Consider the following 22194-nt stretch of genomic DNA (forward strand, 5'->3'; position numbering starts at 1 on the left):
TTTAAAGTATTGTTATTTTTTAAGTAGGCCAAGCTCCAAGATCAAGGTCACGGGGTTAAAAATCACAGTATATTTGAAAATTACATGTCACAAATAATGCACATGTGAAATATGAAAGTCCTATTTCAACTCATTCAATAGTTATTATCAAGTTTAAAGTTCTCGTGACAGATGGACACTGTCAGACTGGTTGACAAATAAGGTTTATTGTGTCCTAATAAAAATAAATACACGTTATTTAAACATGATGAATTGAGAAATACGAGGAATAAAAAACTAGAAAATATTAGAAAAATATTGCACTGAAGCTATATTCAAATCCGTGTTTTTCAACTGCTTGAATCTAAAAATATTATTTACCGTGTGTCTCTAACACATTCCTTAAACTTTTCTACAGTTAAACATTCCTTACAACCGTTTTTAATTGTCCTTCTGAGCCTGAACTTGAGATAATATGGATGGCACTGTAGCTCTCTGGTGATCCATCTCAATTTTTTTTAGAACAGCTAGCGAGCTACAGATCTGCAGCATGACAATTGTCATAAAGTTAACTTTACAAATTCATTTGATATGTAACAGAATTGAATTTTATGAAAAGAATTATTTCTAATGCTTATTTTTAACATATGCTAAAATTATTTACCTATCAAGTTAAGTTAAGACAGTAAAAAGGACATTGATACTCAGTATTTATCTAAGGAGTTAGTGTCAATCCTCAACCTCAAAGAGCGTTCGACTTGTATGATAATTGCGTATGTGTGATGAAACTGCCGTGAACTATCCCGGTCGTGAACATTAGATGTACTGGACATTCCGTCTTCAAGAAAATATAGTTCTAATTTGGACTATTCCGAGTTACCTAAACGTTTGTATGTATGTCCATGTGTGAGCATTTCAACCTGTCTTTGTTTTATGTGACTTGACTTGATTTATTTTTCAAAATACAAACAATATATTAACAATGTTTTATTTTGTAATATCGATATATTGGCAATATACATAGATTAAGGAATTTTGTCATTTATAAAAATACTTATAAAAGTTTGTTATTAAGCCAAACAATAAGTCAGAAGTTGTTTTGTGTAAAATTTCAGAGCATAACTTAAATGAAATCAACAAGATTTTTTTCCGTGTTGGTTACTTATCTAGTTGTGTACACTTGTAAATTAAAGTAAATATAGTAAGAAAATGCCATTTTTATTACATTGAAAATATTGCAATACATATCGCAATTTTTCAAAATACAAACTTTAACGTTTTATTGCTTGACTTTCGTTTTATAAATCACTTGTGTTACTGTCACCAATTATATTCTATTAACTTTATTTAATTGTCAGAAATGCAATGCAAAATTCAGGATATCAAATGCAGCGAAAACTGGTACCCCCCCCCCAAAAAAAACAAAAAAAACTAGTACATATAGTACATGCACACACTTCGATGCTCGATTGTACACTCTAGAAATTAAAAAGTTTATGAATAAAAAAGTTTAGTTAGGCATACTCATCTTTGCCGACCTTTTCTTAAATTTATTTGACAACCTGCGAATTAACAATATCGTGTATGATTTTTTGGTTAATATTATAATAGGTTATGGAGTAATCATGGATTTCATCACCAGCCCTGGCCTGCCATTCTCGACTCTGAAGGAAAGCATTGTATCATTTCAGGGGGGTTACGTATCGCAGTGAGAGGAAATTTAATAATTTAATCTCTTTTAGTCCAATAAACACGAAAGAAAGGCTTGGAATATTTGTATGAAATTACAGGAAGAAATTTTGCATTTGTTAGAAGAATTTCTAATTATTCTTTTTTTTTCTCGTATTCAAATCTTAAAGCTCATGTTTGGTGCTCTTCTGTGTAAAACAGCATGTAGTTTAGTTAATATTATGTACATGCACATAAAATCGTGTCATTGTGATATTCTAGCTTTTTATTTGAGGAAATCAAAGAAATTTATGAGCATATCATGCGGAAAAATACAATGATAAGTTATGTAGCAAATTATGCAAAACTCAAAGTTACTTAATTTTATTTTCGATTTTCATGAGAATTGAAAACGTCACTTCCACTTACAATTTACTGTGTGCATTTGTCATGTTTAATTGTAATTGCTACTTTTAACAACATCGCAATTTTTTCTGAAATAAATTAAGCAACAATTAGAATAACTTGATATAGGCCTATATACATATAACGATTGCAATTACTTCAAAGTTGAGAGGGAGACGACGGCGCCTAAAAAACATGAAAAATGTGTACCTTTCCAATATTATAGAATCATCCGTTCAAATTAAAAACAATTAAGTTGCAGTAGTGATATCCCCGATTCTTTAAATAACGAGACTATAATGGACTTCACAAGGGTAAAATTCAACATTAATTTATGTACATGTGCAATTACAATCTCTATCAAAATTGGCAGAGTTATCGATAGGTCATCCTGCGTCACCTTTCAGTGTAACCAATGGACTCGTCCAGAGAAATCATCTGTACCTGAGCAAAATCGCAGCGCCTTTTATTCATTCGTCAAAGAATAGAATCAGACTTTTTATCTTTTAATACTCGTATACATGTTCATGAAAACCTTTATATTTGTGTCTAGAAATATTCTTACGATTTACTCAAATAACAAATTCTTGATTTTAAACTGAGTAAATCGATGACTAGCATCGTTTTAGATAACTCTAGGACTCGCGTAAAAATCAAAGAGCGGTAATGTTGACCTCCGGAATGTATATAGGTCAATGCATGTGCGATCGATAAACAGGTTGCACAACTGTAAACAAAGCAGTCAAGGTCCGAGGAAAATTCACGATGCCTGAATAAAATGACTGTGAATTATTTTAAGCTTATTTTTTCTTTTATTTATAAATAATGCAACATTGAGTATCAATCGAATGAGAGATGATAAGTATTTTTCCTATCTCCCGTCTTGTAATTCAAACTAAATACAAGGAGAAAGTTGTCTCTGAATAATCTGTATGACATCCAGCTAGAGAATACGTTAAAAACTTTATTTCAACAAAGTTTAACATTCAGTTTAGTTAAGTATATATTTTTATCCAGTTTATTTCAGTTATACGTGTTATACGCGTACGCATAAAGAATTCTTCACTTGCCGTATAAAACTATTCAGTTACCTGTACATAAAGTTTGCTGCTCATTCAATAACACGAGATTCGAACAAAATAACGTTTTCATGAGATCATTAAGATGTTAAAGAACCCATTTCAAATCGATAACCATATCGAAATATTTACCGTTTTTGAGTTATAAAGCAAAAACTTTCGAGTGCCCTTGACCCCTAATTTGAGGGGCCAGCCCCTTTTTAATGATGTCAAAAGATAGATCTTAAAATTATGCACAATATTTGTGAAATATGTCTTAACAAATTATTTTTAGTTTAAAAGATATACAAGGAAATATATGTAAAATTTGGCGCTTTTGGGCATTCTCATTTTTGACCCCTATCTAGCACCGTTTGGAGCGCAGAAATCGAAAAAGAAAAACCGATAGGCACAACTTCAATTCTTCTAGTATTTAAATGCAGTAGACATTCTGCTCCAGCTTTTGTCGTTTCTGAGCCTTTGTCTGGAAACGAACAGTACCAAATTTTCACTTAAAGGGAAATAACTCAAAAGCGGAAGGGGATTTTTGAAATGTATGAAAACATTTTAATTGAGTTTTGTAACGTCCAAAAACTCTGAAAATTTGAGCGAAATCCGTTCAGAAATGAGCGAGTTACGAGGTCTCAAAGTTGGCGTCTAGGAAAAAAAAAGAATAATAGGGAATAATCTTAACCATCAGAATCAGTAGAAGGTCTTCCGCCTGAGCGGAAGACCTTAATAAAATGTTTGATCATTGTAATAGTACCAATTTCTTTAATTTTCTATTCTTGCTCATTTTTTACCTATTTTGGCAGAATGGTTCTACTCTGAAACACCTTTGTTCTGTATCTATGTCCAAGCATTTTGGATCTACGAAAAGGGTGAAAATATGATCTTGAAAAGAAACAGTAATTCTACCTGGATATTAATAGAGAATAGTGTAAATTAATTTTGACAGAAATCCGTTGTGTTGTTTTTCGCCTTCAATGAATAGATATATCCTCTATTATAAGAAGCTTATTTTAACTCCTAAAACTTTTTGTAAAGAGATCGTTCCCGATAGATAGTGTACATGGAATGGTGATTCATCTGGCATCATCTTTCATTTAACAAATACTAGTACTATTCAATGGAACATACAACTTCATAAGCAGCTTTTTAAAACAAAATTAAACATACAAGAAGCCTGAAGAGTAAAACAAAACTTCTGAATTGTAAAGAAATACATTTATATATTTCGTCACTGAAGTAGGACACATTTGGACATCCAGTTGGGAAATGTGCACAGCTTTCATGATTCAAGGTGCCGGTTCCTGCCAGTTCTGCACAGAATCCTTTAAAAAGACAAATGCAGTTTTTGAATCATTGATGCCAAAACTGCTAGGATTTTGATAAATAAAATGTCCTGTCCTGAATCAGATTATATTAAGTACCTTCTACAATTCTTGGCCGGACTAGATCATAGCAGAATTCAAGAAGAGCCGTCTTTTTCTGGTTTGGAATACATAAATATCTTTGCTTCAGTGTTCGATCGTAAGAACATTTTAAATGCTCAGCTGATCTTCTCCATTCTTCTTCTGTTTTTGGACAAGATTTTACTGGATGTACAGGGTACCGATATTTTGGGTCCTTAATGATAAAATACAACGTTTGACAATGTTAGAGACAATTTTTTAACGTTAAAAGTTACATAAGTATCATTTTTCCTTCATATATTCATGTAACAAACCTTGTTCTGAAAGTCAAGCAGATCGGTAAAAGTCGGTAAAAGAGCTTTTAAGCTCATGCTCGTTGTTATGTTTAAATAGTCCGACTATAAATGAAATTTACTATTACTACTACTAGTACCAAAATTAAAACTTTTTTAATATTATTCTTATTTTCAAATTTGGAGATTAAGTCAACGATAATTAACAATTTACAGGCGATTAAATATTTGATTACAGTCTGTTTCATGCATATGATCCTGAGGCCCGATATTGGATTTCGGATCCGATACACCTTGATACATACATATTTATCTGTAAACGGGTATTGATTCAAACAATAAACTTTCTCCAAGAAGTTCGCTCGAATTACTAAAACAAAATTCTGTTTAATATGGATAAACCACATTAAAGTAAAATACTAGTATATGTTGTTTTTTTTTAGTATACCTGTGCACTTTGCATTGTTTTCTTCGGTCTCACCCAAGCTTTTGAACAGAAAGTATAGGTTTCCGGTTGTGGATTATTTAAAAGGACAGTAACTCTGAGTTTGGCTTCTAAAACAGGAATATGTTCTTCTTTGATTAAGAACTACAGATGTGTGCCAAAATTGAAGATAATTTTATTTTTTTCTCTATATATTTCATTGAAAACATCATTTTGTAAAATCACTGGCAAAAGGTCAATTTTTATCCAATTTCATTATTTTTAACATCAGGTTTAATGTCGTCGCATTTAAGAGGGCCGACTATTATATAATAGTTTTCATTGCGCATCATAGTAAAATGAAGCGAATTTACGGTTTTAATGTAACTTTTTTCGCTTAATTATTAAAATAAACAAAATTAAGAAATTGTAGGTATAAAATTGTAATTACAACTTGATATAACTGATTTTTAAACCGATTTTGCAATTGATAGGTAGGTTGACGTCGTTGCAGTGTGTTTTTGACGTTATAATAATCTGTAGCTCTTAAAGAAAGGGGTAATAAAAATATTATTAAAGAAAAATGAATAAACATACGCTCTTGAAATTTAAAACATAGAAATTTGAGAATATCTCCAATATTTTTATTATGTTTTCATGTGAATCCATTGACTGCGTCATATTTTGTAATACTCTATAAAAATAGTAAAATTTGCTAATTTTTTTGCATTTTGAGATGCCCCCTCTAGTAGCAAGGCGGTAGAATTTTGTGTTTCTTACATATATTATATAATATAGTATTACTCATCAAATATTATAGTTTGAACAAAATGTCTATTGTAGTATTTGTATAATTTGCTTTAAAGTTCTAAATAATGGCATTTTCCTATATAATCCTATAGTAAATGTACCTGTATATTGAGACGGTCCCTCGAAAATACCTGGACAGTAGATTTCCCCCAAACTTTGCATGTACACTGAACTTAATGTAAGTTATATATGGTATAAAAATGAAGAGTTTCGCTATTGTAGTTTTCACACAATAAAACTATAGTCGCCCCCCTTAAATTGCAATATTTTTAAAAACATTGTTGCTGATCAGGTAAAAACTGTTCATGTCAACTACAACAATTTCTTTTATATTATCAAAAAATTTGTGGTCAAATTTGTCAAGAATTGTTGTCATACCATTGATTTAAAAAAAATGTTGTTTTCAATGAAATATATAGAGAAAAAATAAATTTATCTTCACTTTTGGCACACATCTGTACTCGAAACAATCAGTTTTGATTTTAGACAGAGACATATAATCTTTTTTATGTCTCTGTTTTAGCCTATATTAAAGGCTACCTTTTTTACTCTCTGCAATGACAAGGATATCATCCACATCAACTATAGATTTGAACGACTAAACTTTATGATAAACTTCTTGACTTCATTTATAATCGCCAAATTTCTGTTTAATCACGAGGCACAATACCATTACCACTTGCATATGGAGTTTTGTATTTTTTCATATTTGATTCGCGATAGATACTAGAGCTTCTTCTAGGTACAAACAATTTCTAAAATAAGACAATCTATTCACAAATAATGTGATGATACAAGGTTGCCAATAGTTTCGTTTGACGTCAACATTTCGCGAATTCTACATGGTCGATAGAATGTCCATGTAAGCAAATACAATCTGTCGTTAATGTGAATGTTGACTGATGTAATGCCTTGATTTTAACACTGAATTCTCTTCATAATTGCTTTTAAAAATTTATTCATTTTTTCAGTACTATAATAAAAAATGCTTTAAATAGTCTTAGGCAAGGGACAAACGCTGAAGAAGTTTTAGTACCTTTAATTTGGATAAGTACATACCCCCTCCCTCCAAAAGGGATGACATGGTCTTGTGTATTAAGAATCTCTAAATATAAACTTTTCGCAAACGCCCAGTCTCGGTAGCTCTCTTTCTGTATCAGTTGAAAACGATATAGTGAAAAAAAAAACCAGTTTATAGAAACAACAGGGTTACATTTTTGACATATAGCGCATAATATAAGAATACGAAAATGGGAAGAAAGGACTCGATCCCACAATCAAGGGGGCCGACCGGGTTTTTATTGTATGAAAACTACAAAAGAGAAACTCTTTATTTTTATACCATATCTATAAACTTACATTGACTTCAGTGTACATGCCAAGTTTGGATAAAATCTTCCGCCCAGGTATTGTTAAGGGACCGTCTCAAAATACAGGTACATTTACTATAGGATTATATGGGAAAGTGCCAATCTTTTGCACGTGAAAGCAAATTATACAAATACTACGATAGACTTTTTGCTCAAACTATATATATATATATATATATATATATATATATATATATATATATATAATTAATACTATATTGTACATTATATGTTACAAAAACCACAAAATTCTACCGTCTTGTTTCTAGAGGGGGCATCTCAAAATGCCAAAAGATAACGAATTTCCTTGTTTTTATAGAGTACTACAAAATATGACGCATACAAAGGATTGATACAAAAAATAATAAATATGATGGAGAGATTATCAACTTTCTATGTTTTATATTTCAAGATATATATTTATTACTTTTTCTTTTATAACATTTTTTACTACCCCTTCTTTAAAAGCGTCACCTTATCTACATGTAACATCGAAAACACTCGATTACGACGTCAATCTACCAATCAGTTAAAAATCGTTTTAAAAATCAGTTATTTAAAATTGTAATGATATTTTTCAACCCGTTATTTCTTAAACTGGTTTAGTTTCATTAATTTAGTGAATACAGTTGCTTTAAAACAGTAAATAATAACTAAGATGCGCGAAATATTGCGAAATGGAAACCCCAGTCGGCCTCCTTAAAATGAAAAAAGGGGGGTGGGTCATACAGTCTAATATCAAGGTCGTAAATTTATAACTTCTGTATGTGTGTACATCTTTTATTTCCTGGTGGCATCTCAAGGTGCTTTTGAGTTTTTGCAATTAATTTTTTACCATGACTCTCCATTGCCCTGCCAGCCTTAAAGTGCCCCCAGCCCCTCTCCCTTTAGATTCGTACATGCTCTTCTTTTTTCATTAAGCGGGGGACACAGATACTCTATATTTGCTTGTTTATTTTCGTTAACTCGCTTTGTATGATCATGTATTTGTATTGTCTCCCACTTAAGATGGGGGATATTATTTTCGGTCTGTCTGTCTAGCTGTATTTCTGCCTGGAACACGTTCCCATGCGATATCTCTAGAAGCCTTTGAATCCCTATGGCATAAGCATGATAAGGAAGACCCAAATTGTTTTTGAAGTCAATGTCACTAATTCATAAATTCTGTCCGATTCAAAATTTTCGTTTCCTCGGATTATCTCGAGAAGCCTTCGAACTTTTGCATGACTTAGACATTTAAACAACAATCCCTAGGACCTACAGAAAACCCCTTTGAGGTTAAAGGTCAAGATCGTTAATTCATACATTCTTTGTATCTTTAGCACTTTCATTTCCAGAAGATATTTCAAGAAGCTTTTGAGCTCCTGCAATGAAATTTTATACCATAATTCCCTATGGCCCCACCGTTCTTCTTGAAGTCCCCCTTTTCGACCCCCTCCTAGACCAGCGCATGTTCTCCTCTTTTTTCTTAAGCAGGGGGGGGCAAAGATTTTCTAAATAAACTGTTTAAACTGTCAGATTTGCGCATTATTTTTATCCAAATTGGTTTGACTTTAACTACATATAATTATATCCGTGATCAAGTACACATCATAAAATTAACGCCAAACAAAATACGTTTTAGATGCAAAGAGTACACATGAGGAACATTTTGTTTTATGCAGTGCATAGTTTTTATTAGTTTTGTACTCAGTTGGATATGAAAATTATGCCAATTTCGTCATAAATTATAAACATATCTATTGTATTATTAGTATAAAAATGATAACTTGATTATAACTGACTAGTACATCTGGTTAAAGCTAAGAACATCGCATCCATTATAATTTTCTTTTATCTCCGCCATGAACTTCCGTCTCATTTCTTCTATTGGTTGCTTGTCACCATTCAAGTATGGCAAATGCTCTTTGGGATCATATTAAATTGTAACTTTAATAACTGACTAGTACATCTGGTTAAAACTAAGAACTACGCCTCCATTATAAATTTTCTTTTATCTCCGCCATGAACTTCCGCCTGGCTTCTTCTCCTATTGGTCGCTTTTCACCACTCAAGTACGGCGCATGCTCTTTGGAATCATATTTCCGGTTGAACGGTAACTCTAGAAGAGGTTGTCGAAATTTCTGCATTAGATAACACCACGCCTTCTCGGGTTTATCATTAAAAAGAATAGGAATTTCACAGCGAGTGTAGAATTCGGGGTGTCTCTCAAGTCCATCAAGAATACCCATCATCTTCTCGTTAGCAGTGTATACCTCTCCTTCCACATTCTGAGAATTAATAAAAAGGAAGTGTTGATAACAATCAAATTATACGTAATAATAAATGTAGAAAATAGAAAAATAATCACAGAATTTTGTTTAAATTATATCTGCACTAACATCACTTAAAGATATGAAACCTTGCATATTTTATTAATGTTTAGACAACGCACTCTTTTAGTAGGTTTGGGAATGTAAATGATGGATTCGAATGCTGAGCCACCTTAATAAGTGTGACAGAAGGTGGACGTCATCTCAAGATTCAAAAAAGATTTGGACGTGAAACAACCTTAAAAAGATGCACGAAATGTGGAAACACTCACTTCCAGATTTTGAAAGTAACCAACATTTAGAAAACGAACGCCGAAAACTACAAATAAATTCTGAAGTATTTCAAAAAAGATATTATAAATTTGCAATTTTTAGCCGGGCTTATTGCTCAAAGAGCAATTGCCGGCTTATGTGATCCTGTTCAAGGCAGGATGTTGACCCCATAGTCGCCATTTTAAAGTTACTGCAAAAATATAGTTCTTACACTCAACCGCTTTTGAGATAATACAAACGCTAAATAAAGACACAAAAATAAAACGAAGATTTATCTATATAAAATAAACATTAGTAGTAATGACTTTGAAAACTTCATAAGTAAAAGAACATAGTTCATTAGCGTAAGAATTTTTGATAATCAGTGTTACCGTAGTTTTCTACACATACGAGGTAAAGCAGGAGAGGGAACCAGACTGGCCTGTTTGTTTACATTCAGCTGCGGTACCAGATTAGTTCTGATTCTGACAAAATCGGACCGTGGTATTAGAATTGAAAAACTCTCTGTCCGTGTCTTATCATTCATATTGATAGTTTTAAAATATTTTTTTCATCAGAAGATAAACGTGATTCATGTAAGAAATCCATTCTACTCTGTAAATGAGCCCGGCTGTCTTTACTTCTGAGTACTTTGATTATTTAGAAGCGACAGCAAAAATGAATTTCATTCATTAGAAAATACAATCGATGAAAAAAAGACATTTTTCATATACATGTACTTTGAAACAGTAGTCAGTAATATTCCGATTAATAAGCCTCTATATAAGTGAAGATCAATGTACATTAATTAAATTGAACCTGCGTTTAGAAACAGGGGCAGGATTACTATCAAGGAATTTCATATGTATGGGGAAAATCAAATAACTTAATTTAATACGAATCTTTTAATTCAAATAAATTAAATATAGTACGAGCAGTGAGAAAACTGGTTAAATGCTCTAATGATGACAGTAAAAGCGTTCCATAGTTATACTTACATGAGCGTTAGGTACATTTGGTGCATCCAATAAAAATGGAACATTGAAGCGAGTCGCCACAACGAGCGGGTATTTCGTCTCAGTTAGTCCCAACCCTTCAAACTTACAATCCCCTGACTGGATACCACTCGATATTAGGTGGTGATTCGGCTGATCTTTCCTCAAAGTCCCATACACAAACACACGTTGCATTTTCACTCCGTATAACACTACAAGTGTTGATATGTTACCAATCATTCGTTGCAGAATAGATCGACTGAGTATGGATTTTATTACGAGTACCCGGTATATATCTGAGCGTCCTTTATGATGATTGGATTGGTTCGAATTCCTTACATAATATTTCGAGAATATTAATAATAAATTGCGTAAGGTTGATAATATAAAATTTTGATGTATTTTTTTTTCATAGCATGGCAAAAACAAACATAAACTCAGTCATGGAAACAACTCAAATGAAGTATAATATTGTTAAATTCAAATACGGCTTGGTATTTGCAGAGAGCAAATACGGCTTGATATTTGCAGAGAAAGAGAGAGAGAGAGAACTTTTATGTAAATCTATATGGCGTTGTACTCTGTGAATTTAAATCCCTAGTGGTTGATCTAAATTACGACCTGGTATAAATATAAACATTTTCAGAACCTTCAACTTAGCAAGTTATCTTCCGGTGTGACTATCCATATCAAACGATTGTTATAAATACATGTGATTTTTAAGTTTAAACAAACTATGCGGGTATTATTTTAACATAAATAATTTCTAAAGTTTTTTTTTTCTAGCATCGCCCAATTAGTTGATCTCAATTTCGATTCACATTCAATTTTATTCAATATGCATACACATAGCTGCAGATCTGTAGCGTTATGGTTTTATATATATTTGATAATTTGTCTTTTACCATAACGCTACAGTGCTAATGCAAAAAAAGGTGCAATTTACGGCGCAATATTTTTTGCGCACTTTGGGGGAGAATTTCTCCACTTTCCTGCATCGGTCAATCAAATACCTTTCATTCCCTAATTTTAGACACATTCTATAGCCAATGTGTATATTTTATCCACCTCCCAACCATTTATAGCTGTCTCTTCAGGCAATAAACTCGCTTTTTGCATTACGGGATCTGTAGCGTTATGGTCAAAGACAAATATATAAAACCATAACGCTACAGATCTACGGCTAGCATACACAATACTGTATAGTTCTTTAGAGCAAATTAAATTTTACTTCAACTACAATCAGTTATATTATTCAGATACCCTCAGTTGAATCTGATAGCATGAGTATGTATACAGTTCTAAACCACTGATTTCAATTATGGAACACTTTTATTTATGTTCCGTCATGCGCGAATCTATAGGGGTGGGTCCGCCCTCCCGGAATTTGCAGATTTATTAAATGTTTATACTAACCATGTTAATGTGATCTTGGACCATTTAGAAAACGCTGACCCCCTCTAACAGGCACTTGATTCGTATACGGGGTACCCCCTACTTATATTCAGGGGGTATCCTGTATATGAAACAAGTGCCAGTGCCCCCTCCTCGAAAACATGGACCATTATAAAAGTCATGGTTTCACACGTTTGGGAAAGGAGTTTTCGTTATTTATTTCTTTTAATTGGATTTAGTTTTTATTGACTGGGGTGGACCTTTGAAAAAGATTCTGGATCCTTGTGTAACCGTGTATAGTTTGGGTCTAAAAGATGTGTCGTTGATCGGGCAAGAGGGACTGTTGGCGGGGGAGTGAGTGGCGTCGTTGGCCGGAAGTAGTAGAGCCGTATTCCAAGGACTCTTCCCGATAACACATATAAAAGTCCAAAGTAACGATGAATATGGTTTCCGAATTTATTAAAGGTTTGAACGATGGACAACAATTTTAACAATAAAGAATAAAATGCGGGTACTCAGACGGAAGTGGCCGGTAATGCGTCTGGCCTCCGAACTGACACATACAATTCAGACACTGGTATATATAATAGTTCTTTAACAAATAATTAGTTAATTGAGTAAATAATGACAGGTGTTGAGCAAATTACCTTGCGTGAAAAGCTTTGATAAGATGGACATAAAAGAAGAATTAATTGAATAATTTCATGAATGTTTTTATAAGGTATTAGAAAGTCTTGAGGGTATTTGACACTCTGTCCATTTGTAGTTCGAGATAATTGTCTAGTAGGTGTCACTATGCAATTAAAAGTAAATAATTGAGTAATCCGTAGTCCAAGAATAAAGATTTGAAATTAATATCTAGAAAAATAAATGATAAAACATGATATTAAATTGAAAACAGAAGTTCAGTCAAATTTGCACGGTGATACTTGCCTGCATGTTCGTGTTGTCATGTTCTAAATTTTGAATTTACCGGGTGGGAGTAAATACAAAAATTTAGAACATGACAATGTTGTCATGTTCTAAATTTTGTATTTACTCCCACCCGGTAAATTCAAAATTTAGAACATTACAGTGTCATGATTTATTACAGAAAAGAAAAACACTGATAGAGTTATTCTTCTTTATACCTCTGGAAAAAAAACTCGCTTGTAGTGATAGGATGTGCAAGTTTTAGATTAAAGAAAATAACATGATTAAATGAATTAAATGATTCTTCAGTTTAATACACCTATTTTTTTACTACGCAAAAATAAAAAAGAGAGGCCTTATTTCTTAATTTGTAGTCTATCTAAATAGTCTGATACACAGCTCTAATGTAAAAAATAAAAAAAAAAACACCTCCACCACCAACTGAAGAGACTGTTATCAAAATAATTTTGGAATGTTTTTGGATAACGACCTTTGATTTCGTAAATTAAATATATTGATATTTGTAACTGAAATCTATGATATCAAGAGTTTAAATTTGTCTTGCTGGTTTTTGTTCTTACCTTAAAAACCTTCACCAATATTACTGCTCTCTAGTATTCCTGCTCAACTATTTTTTAATCTTCTGCAGTAGCCGCATCTTAATGACAACACACCCATCACCAAAATTCCTGTTGTTTAATTTTCGACAAACATATGGGCAAAATCGAGTTGTATTTGGACAGGTGGTTCCAAAAATTACTCTCCTTTGGTTGTTCATAAAAGAGCAAATTTTCAGTCAACTGACCAAAATTTATTAGATTTCTGACATTTCTGAGGATTTGTTTATTATGCCCTGCTAACAGATTAAGGACAGACGACACATTCTTAAATGATACATATAATATATATTTTTTAAAGATTGTGTAATTGTAGTATAGCAACTTTAACATGTTTAGTAACAGAAAATTGAGACACCTTACCAGGCATTTGTGTAAGATACGAGATGAAGGTGTTTCCTATATGAACCTTTTGGGGATAACTTAAATTGTGAATATCTATGGCTATTTCTTAGTCATTTGATTTTTTAACACAATTAGAAACAAGCGTAGAAATCAAAGGGTAATTATAATTTTTAAAATATTTTTTAATAAATTACAAAGATTTATACAAAATAGATATCTTAAGAACACATCTTCTGACCTTAAAAGATTTGTATTGCTAGTAGATTTTTTAGGTCATTCATGATCTTTAACTTTTCGTACTACAATAAAAGTGTGGGGGCGGGGGCATCGCAATGCCAGGAATTCTGAGTAAACACGTTGTTGTTGGCCCCCTGGCTTTCATTCAATAGTTCGTAGGCTGAGTGTGTTACCCTGTTATTATACAAATATGTGTCCATGGGACAGCTACGTGTGATATACATGTACTAAAGTAGACGTTTGAGAAGCGTATGACATTTTTCTATTGGTACATTTTCCAAAATTATAAATTATACCTTACTTTTTTGAAATTTGAAAATCTTTAGCAGATAAACTAAGTGTACGGTTTTGATAATTTTTGCCCCATGATCTTGTGTTCTGAAATGGCGTTACTATTAAATATATAGTAAAAAGAAATATTTTTTTAGCTCTTCCTTCTCCTGGTTACTTTGAAATCAATACTTTTCGTGTGTGTGTGTGTGTGGGGGGGGGGGTTAATTTTCGTTGTTTTCGAGGTATGAGGAAACCCACGAATTTATGTTCACCATGAAATGTAAAATGTCATATACATAACCACTCAACAATTCTTCAACCATGAAATCCAATCCCTTTGAACCCATAGGGAGTTTTGGTGTTAGTTTGTATAAAGTGAAAGATATTAGTTCTTCAATGAAAAATCTCCTTCTCTTCTTCCTGGTTCTGCTAAGTGCAAGATTATGATGAGCTAGGGTAAATCTTCCTAAACTGGTGAAATTTGTTGCCCCATAGTCAGGGGCTCAGTTTGGGGAGACGGAGGGGAATTTCAAATATATATATATATATTATAAAAATACCTTATGCTTGTTCATTAAATAATATGCGAACACTTATAGCACAGGAGTCTGAAGTTTTTATATATATAAAAAAAAAAAAAAAAAAAAAAAAGAAAAAAAAAAGAAAAAAAATCCGGAAAAAAATTCCCACCCTCAACAAAAAAAAACAAAACTTTTTTTTTTTGTTGAGGGTGGATGGGAATTATTTTTTCCGATTCAAAATTCAGACTCTTCTGCTTAGGGAGGCCGATGTGAATGAGAGAGGATGAGTTGGGTTTACTAATAATGCCCACAAACTATTGTTTTAGATAGCCGTGTGTCATACAGTGGCAAGTACTGGAAGGTAGATTTGTAAGTTCTAAATCAATTATTTATTCTGATCCCACACCATCCTTTTTTTCTTGATTTTGGGCAAAAAAGCTTATTTAGTTTTATTTAATAATTACTCTACGAATCGTTTATAGTGATACATTATACCTAGGTGATCTTGAAGGCCCTTGGGGCAGGGCCTCCCGTTTTCTTTTTTTTTTTAATCGTTGTGACTTCATTTATTTTTCAATCACATGTGAAACTTTACCTTTCATGCAGGTGCCTGTGTTTTTACGTGGTTATTACACAATTTTCAAGACCTTGACATTGCCGTACGACACAAATTTTCCTATTCAGTTACATGTGCATATGTATAGTTTAATGTAGTGTATGTATCCATTACCATAAACTTCTCTCTCTCTCTCTCTAATTACAACTCTGCTCCTAATAAATTCTACACGAAAGTAGACTTGAAAGGGAATGCATTTATAAAAATAAATCACTATTTTGGGAAATAACTGCCCGTAATAAATTAAATTAATTAACATTTTTGCCCTGAACAGCTGGAAAAAATAAATTGGCTATTTTATGAAAATTAGAAACACCAAGGTGTTTTTCATGGAAATGGCAATTTAATATAATCAGAACAAGATTAGTAACGAGGAACAGTGTCAATTAATGCTTTGTAAATAATTAATATATTACCTGCAAACTGCACTTGCAGTGTTCCGAGAAAAGAATGTCGATTTTTTTTAGTTCATGCACTTTTTCACCTGTCAACATTTGTTTGGAATATTGTACAGTAGTAAATTTAGCTCGTCTGAGCTAAGATTGTCAATCAATCTATGTTTCGTGTAATGTCTGTAATGTTTTTCGAATATTCATTTTCAACCAGTTGCGCAGTGGTTAGATCGTCTGCTCAAGAGTCGCGAAGGAGTTGATCCCTACGTCGCGGGTTCGAATGCTCAATGGCCCCTAAGTGCCTAGTATAGGACAAAATTTGTAGCTCTCCAACGGCAAGTGGTGGCGTCTCCGTATAGGTGAAAAATTCTCGAAAGGGATATTCACATGCAATCAATCGATCAACCAAACTAGCATTTATTTTCATTTATTTTAAAGGGTCGCAATGTTTTTAGAGATAAGACTAAGAGGCTGGCATTGAACATGAGACTGAACTCTGGAATTACATATTGTACTCAAGAACATCATAAATACAGGCTTGATTCAATAATAAGTTCACTCACAGGTAACTGACAGGACTTAATTACCTGACATTTGTGGGCAATTTATAAACATTTAAAGGGACGTAACCTACAATGTATACACGTGATGGCCCTCTTTCTACGTAACCTATGTCCCACTCTTGTGACACTGTCGCGCAAGCAAGCGTTTTATCAAGTATACACAAGATTTAGGAAGTAAATTAAGTTTCAATTTGCACTTTTACATATCAATCTCCTTGTTGATAATTTAAGATGGAAGCCTGTGCTTTAGTACTGGAAATGTGTTAATCATGCCTTTGTTGACAATCTATCTAGAGTCAGATGTTCTGAATCCGCTTTTAATTAGATTGCTCTGTTGAGACATGGGTGCTAAAGGCAATGACAATTAATATAAATATGTTGTTTTTCACAAAATAAGTCCCCTCCTCTTTTGTTCACCCACATATTAGCTAAAAGTTGGTGTGAGGTTTCAGGTGACATTTCGTGTGGTGCTCGTTTGTAAAGTTTGATTCATTTTCGTTGCCATCATCTACTGAACACTGGGCTAATTTCAACCACAAGACACGAGATTCAAGTTTTTTGAAATGGGGAATCACAATTTTCTTTCAAAGGTACGACATCACAGTAAAAGTCGTAGGGCATTTCGAAAAATATTTTCTAGAGACATAAAAAGAGGCATAAAAAGATAAAACATATGAAAGGTTTCTGCTTGACTTTATTCCAATCGAGTAAATTGGGCTATAATAAATTCTATCCAAGTCCAATAACTAGAGCAACACTGAAAATAAATCAAACAAAAAATATTTAGTGCTGCATTATAATTCAATTCTTATGTTGTAATAGTCAGTCTTTGACCTTTCCTTCGCATTCCTTTTGATATTATGAAAATAACTTATCTCTTTATTTTTATAAACCTTTAATTTGCATAAGAATAAAACTGGTGACAAGGTAAGCATAAAATGATTTCCCAGGAACTTATTAAGTCTATTTCTTGGGATATTCCTTGAAATTCTGGAAGCACATGCGCAAATACGAGGGGTGATCAAAAAGTTCGCGAACTAATTGAATAACTTCCATAAAAGAAATGATATAAGGTTTCAGTGTTGATTTTTTTTTTAAATTTAGTGCTCTCCGGTTTTAACGCCCATGCGCGTATCACGTGATCTAGGCGGTCACGTGACATGCTCCGTAGCGCTTTAAATAAGATTTTTCCGACTATTATATTTCTTCCATTGCAGGTTTTTTTTTTTAAATAACAAAACAGTTCATTTTTTTAAAATGGCCAAAATTCGACAATTGTATGGATCATGTGGATGGATAAGGATATCCTTTTCAATAATGAGCATAGTGACCATCATAACCCGAGTACCCTGTCTTTAGAGCGTCGTTTACTAGTATTCAATGCATGTGGATAAAGTGTGGGCGCCTTCTTTTTGTCATATATTATATGTTTGAAGTCTAAAGTTAACGAGATTTTAAGGATTTATCAATTATATTATTGTTAAAATATTCAACTATTTTTCTAAATTTAATTTTGGCGACCTTTCATATAAGATATTGCTTAACTAAGGACACCTCTGTCTCTTCCCCAACTTGCTTTCACTGGGCAACGAAACAAACATCATTTTTAAACATATCCCTTCCTTTACTGTAACAATCAATCCAATTTATGACAAAATTACTTCAGATCTTTTTATTATTTAAATCTGAAAAGGAATTTTGAAGATATACGTTTAGTTTCACAGTCGTACTTGCGTACGACTGAGTCTACCATTTTTTTTTTGTCACAAGTGATCTACATATTGACGCCATTTTCATATTGTGACGTCACAAACATGGAGCAAAACATTTCTTTACATATGCTATTTATAGATCATGTGTATGACTCTATATGCAGGGACCTATATACTAGGTATACTTGGTATATAGGTCCCTGCTATGTGTACCAAATTTCATTCTGATCTGAATTGTGATTTTGTAAATATAAAGATAGTTCGCGAACTTTCTGATCACCCCTCGTAATGGAAACACAACGAACACCCCCTTCACTTAAAAAACCCCTCTCTCTTTTCAAAGAGGGATATATCATAAAGATATTCCAATATTGAAAATATTTTTTTTTATCAAGAAAACCATGATACTCGTTGTGCTAATGCAGATATATAGGTGACCTATTTTTTAAAATTTCTATTTGTCTGGGACTTATTTAAAGCTATCCCGTGACATTTATTCCAGAATGTGCGTTAAAAATAAAACCAGGCGCAGTAACCTTTTGAAATGACACTACTGCGTTTGTTTTAATTTACTGCAAGTACATGTAGTATACTAGTACTCAGGGTACATAAGATAAAAATAATTCAGGTAGTCGAATTGAAACCTAGTGAACTTTTATTGAACTAATGAACGCTACTGATATACATTTCAAATCTAATATAAACAAATTTTAAGCCTAATATAAAATTGTTCTAAATCTTATTGTTCTTCAAAAATAAAATTTTGGCTCTGAAACATAATTATAAATAATAATAAATAATAATAAATTCTTTATTTAGACAGGATAGCACAATTAGTACATATGACTAGTTTACATTGTGGTCCTTTTACTGTTACTAATTAAATTAGTTGGTGGTATAATCTTTATGTATATCTTTATTTCGTGCTAAACAAATCTTTTATATATACATGAAGGACTAATTGTGCATTTTATGCCTCATTAGAAAAACAAGAGGTTACAGGAAATTCGGGAAGATTAGTGGAAAAGGACCCAAATTAAAATGTTCGTTATACATGTAAGAGGTTGGTCCTGACCCAGACCACCAAGCTATATTTAGAACATGCAACCCCGTTATTCGGTCAAAAGCCGACGGGAACCTTTTTTGTTGCAATAAATGGACTTCTCACATCATAAGGAAGAAAATTAAATAAATAAACGAAATAAATAAAAACAACGACAAAGAAAAACAAATTTTTGAAAATATATAATTTATATAATAAATATAAATAAAACCGGTATTAATGTACAAACTAAAACAATTGATTTATAAAGCATAAAATACTGTTATTAATTAATACATGTACACAAGAAACTTACTTTGTTAAAAGCACCCCTTTCAAGCTTTCTAAAATTTGGCGATATTTTAGACTTTTTATAAAAAAAAATTAATAATGAGTTTGATCCCAACTTTTTCGCTAATTCATTGACAATTTCAATACGGGTTTCACCTTATTGCTCGAAATTTTAAATAGCTACATGATGATTAGAATTAATTTCTGCTTTCCAAATAGATACATCAAACATGTAGACATAGAATGGGCAAATCAAGGCTATATATCAAATAAAAAAAGAAATCTCGTTTTGTCCTTGTACTGAATATTGCACTTTCATTTGTGTATGTGTGTGTAAAATTTTAATGAGAGTTTGTTCTTTCTCCTCTCCTGAAGTATATGATTCATTTCTTTTATAGTTAGAGTCTTAAAAAGAGTTTCTTTCTTCTTAAAAATATATTGAAATAATTTTCATTTAAATTATACCCAGTAGTCAATGCTCACAAAGAGAAAAGTAGTTTATTTTTTTTTTATTGTTCAAATTATGTTGTCTTGGTACTCAAATAACGTGTAATGTGTGATGTTAAATTTGTATTTATTAATCATAAACCTTAAGAAGAAACTCTTTTAACTTTATAAACAAGAAAATATATAGTTTATCCATGTAATTTTGATGTCAAAATTAATCTATCTGACAAATCATTTCTCATTATATCCTGTTCTACAATTTTTTAATGACAAACATTTAAAAAAACGTGTCCTGAATAAGGTCTATATTTAAAGAATTGTCATATAATTCGGTAAAAAACTTTTAGGAAGAATACAATTTTTAACATTCTCGTCTTAAATGGGAAAAAAGAGCTACTGAAGGTTAGAATTGCATTGAATGAAATATTCTTATTGATTGTTCTTAATTATAATTATTTAAATACAAGATTTCCCTGAGTAGAAGGATATTTGGACAAAAAATAAACAGAGGTTCAAAACTATTGGTCATGGTCATGGACTTGCATGCAGAGAAAAGGGCTCGGTTGATCAACAGGGGTATATATTATTATCACCGGGTAAATTTATCTTGTTAACCGTTAATGGCACAACTACAATATTTTATTGCATAAAATTGCATTAAAAAATAAGTATTTTCACATTTTCACCGAGTCTCTGTTTTATCTATTATTGCACGTTTCCAGACCTTGCAACCTCCAAAAGACATCTATCAACATAAAATCAGCAAAAGTTCACGATGTTAAACGCCTAAGTCATGTTTCCAAATTGATAATGGTAATCTATCCACGGCCCTGGGAACAGGAATATACACCATTTTAGGATAAGGATTATGTAATTTCCAGTCACAGTTTCGGGCCAGTTTTATCACAAATATCCGGATTATCAGTTTAGCGTATTCTTTTCCCACACAAAATCTTGCCCCAGCTCCAAAAGCCGTGTAATTCATGCGATCAATACTTGAATCTCCATCCTGCCTTTCTAAATTTGGAAGTGTTTCCCATCTTGAAGGGTCAAACGTTTCTGGGTCCTTATACACAGGAGATGTGAGATGCGTGTCCCTAAACCCGATGGCTATAGTCCATCCCTTTGGTATTCGGTAATCCTGAAATGTTTAAAGATAAAAAAAAAAATAAGAAAAATTCTTTTAAAAGAGACAAAATATATTAAAGCAAAATGAGAATATATCGACATTTTTTTTTTCGCTGAAAAATAATAATAGTTCAAAAAAATAAATACCCCAACTTCAAATGTTCGTAAAGCTTTTCGATATCCTGCTCCAACTGGCGATGCTACCCTCAACACCTCTCGCACAACAGAATATAGATACTTTAGTTTACATATCTTATTTAAATCAATATGATCAAGTTCGTCGTCAGAGCAATGTAAAAGCCCTTCTCTATCTAATTCCTCTCGCAGGCGCTCTAGAACTTCCGGGTTTCTCCCTACGAACATCAGAACACTTGTCATTGCGCTTGCGCTGGTGTCATGTCCGGTGAAGAAGAGTTCCTGCAAAGCATCCAAAACTTCCGATCTCTCGTAATTTCCATACTCCTTTTGGTCCAAAATATGATGGATGACGCTTCTGAAATCCTGCTTACTCCCTTCATCTTGTATTTTGTTTAAACACTTTGATATCTCCCCCTGAATGGTTTCCTTAGCCTTCAATGCCTACAAAAACAATGAATTTCTCATATACTACTTGAATGCTTACCACTAGGCTATTTTATACCACGTTAAATTAATACAGAGTATGCTGAGGTGAAGGTAATTAATATTTTTTAAATGAAGTCCATGTGTTTTTCCAAGGGAAG

General features: G+C 32.4%; 3 protein-coding genes across 5 annotated transcripts in view; all 3 read right to left on the reverse strand.

The window, feature by feature from the left end:
• Positions 1-3909: 3909 nt before the first annotated feature.
• On the reverse strand, positions 3910-5316 carry LOC134274795 (uncharacterized). The gene is made up of 4 exons (XM_062757025.1): positions 5267-5316; positions 4544-4739; positions 4337-4444; positions 3910-3980 (listed from the first exon to the last, which is right to left on the reverse strand). The coding sequence occupies exons 1-4, from the start codon at positions 5279-5281 to the stop codon at positions 3910-3912; spliced, it is 390 nt and encodes a 129-aa protein (XP_062613009.1). The 5' UTR covers positions 5282-5316.
• A 3924-nt stretch (positions 5317-9240) lies between these two features.
• On the reverse strand, positions 9241-11206 carry LOC134274813 (putative gamma-glutamylcyclotransferase CG2811). Its single transcript, XM_062757049.1, has 2 exons — positions 10985-11206; positions 9241-9692 (listed from the first exon to the last, which is right to left on the reverse strand). Exons 1-2 carry the CDS (start codon positions 11174-11176, stop codon positions 9402-9404), a joined length of 483 nt encoding a protein of 160 aa, XP_062613033.1. The 5' UTR covers positions 11177-11206; the 3' UTR covers positions 9241-9401.
• Positions 11207-19842: 8636 nt separating this feature from the next.
• Positions 19843-22194, reverse strand: part of LOC134274803 (inactive rhomboid protein 2-like) — a 48758-nt gene continuing 46406 nt past the window's right edge. For all 3 annotated transcript variants that reach the window (XM_062757037.1, XM_062757034.1, XM_062757035.1), the window contains exons 13-14: positions 21620-22051; positions 19843-21485 (exon numbers count right to left, since the gene is read on the reverse strand). In XM_062757037.1, the coding sequence (XP_062613021.1) occupies positions 21123-21485; positions 21620-22051 (795 nt within the window). In that variant the 3' untranslated portion in view covers positions 19843-21122. The remainder of the gene's footprint in view (positions 21486-21619; positions 22052-22194) is intronic.

This window comes from Saccostrea cucullata, unplaced genomic scaffold, assembly GCF_032062105.1.
Source record: "Saccostrea cucullata isolate Sc308-1 unplaced genomic scaffold, CSIRO_AGI_Scuc_v1 ctg413, whole genome shotgun sequence".
Classification (NCBI taxonomy): Eukaryota; Metazoa; Mollusca; class Bivalvia; order Ostreida; family Ostreidae; genus Saccostrea; species Saccostrea cuccullata.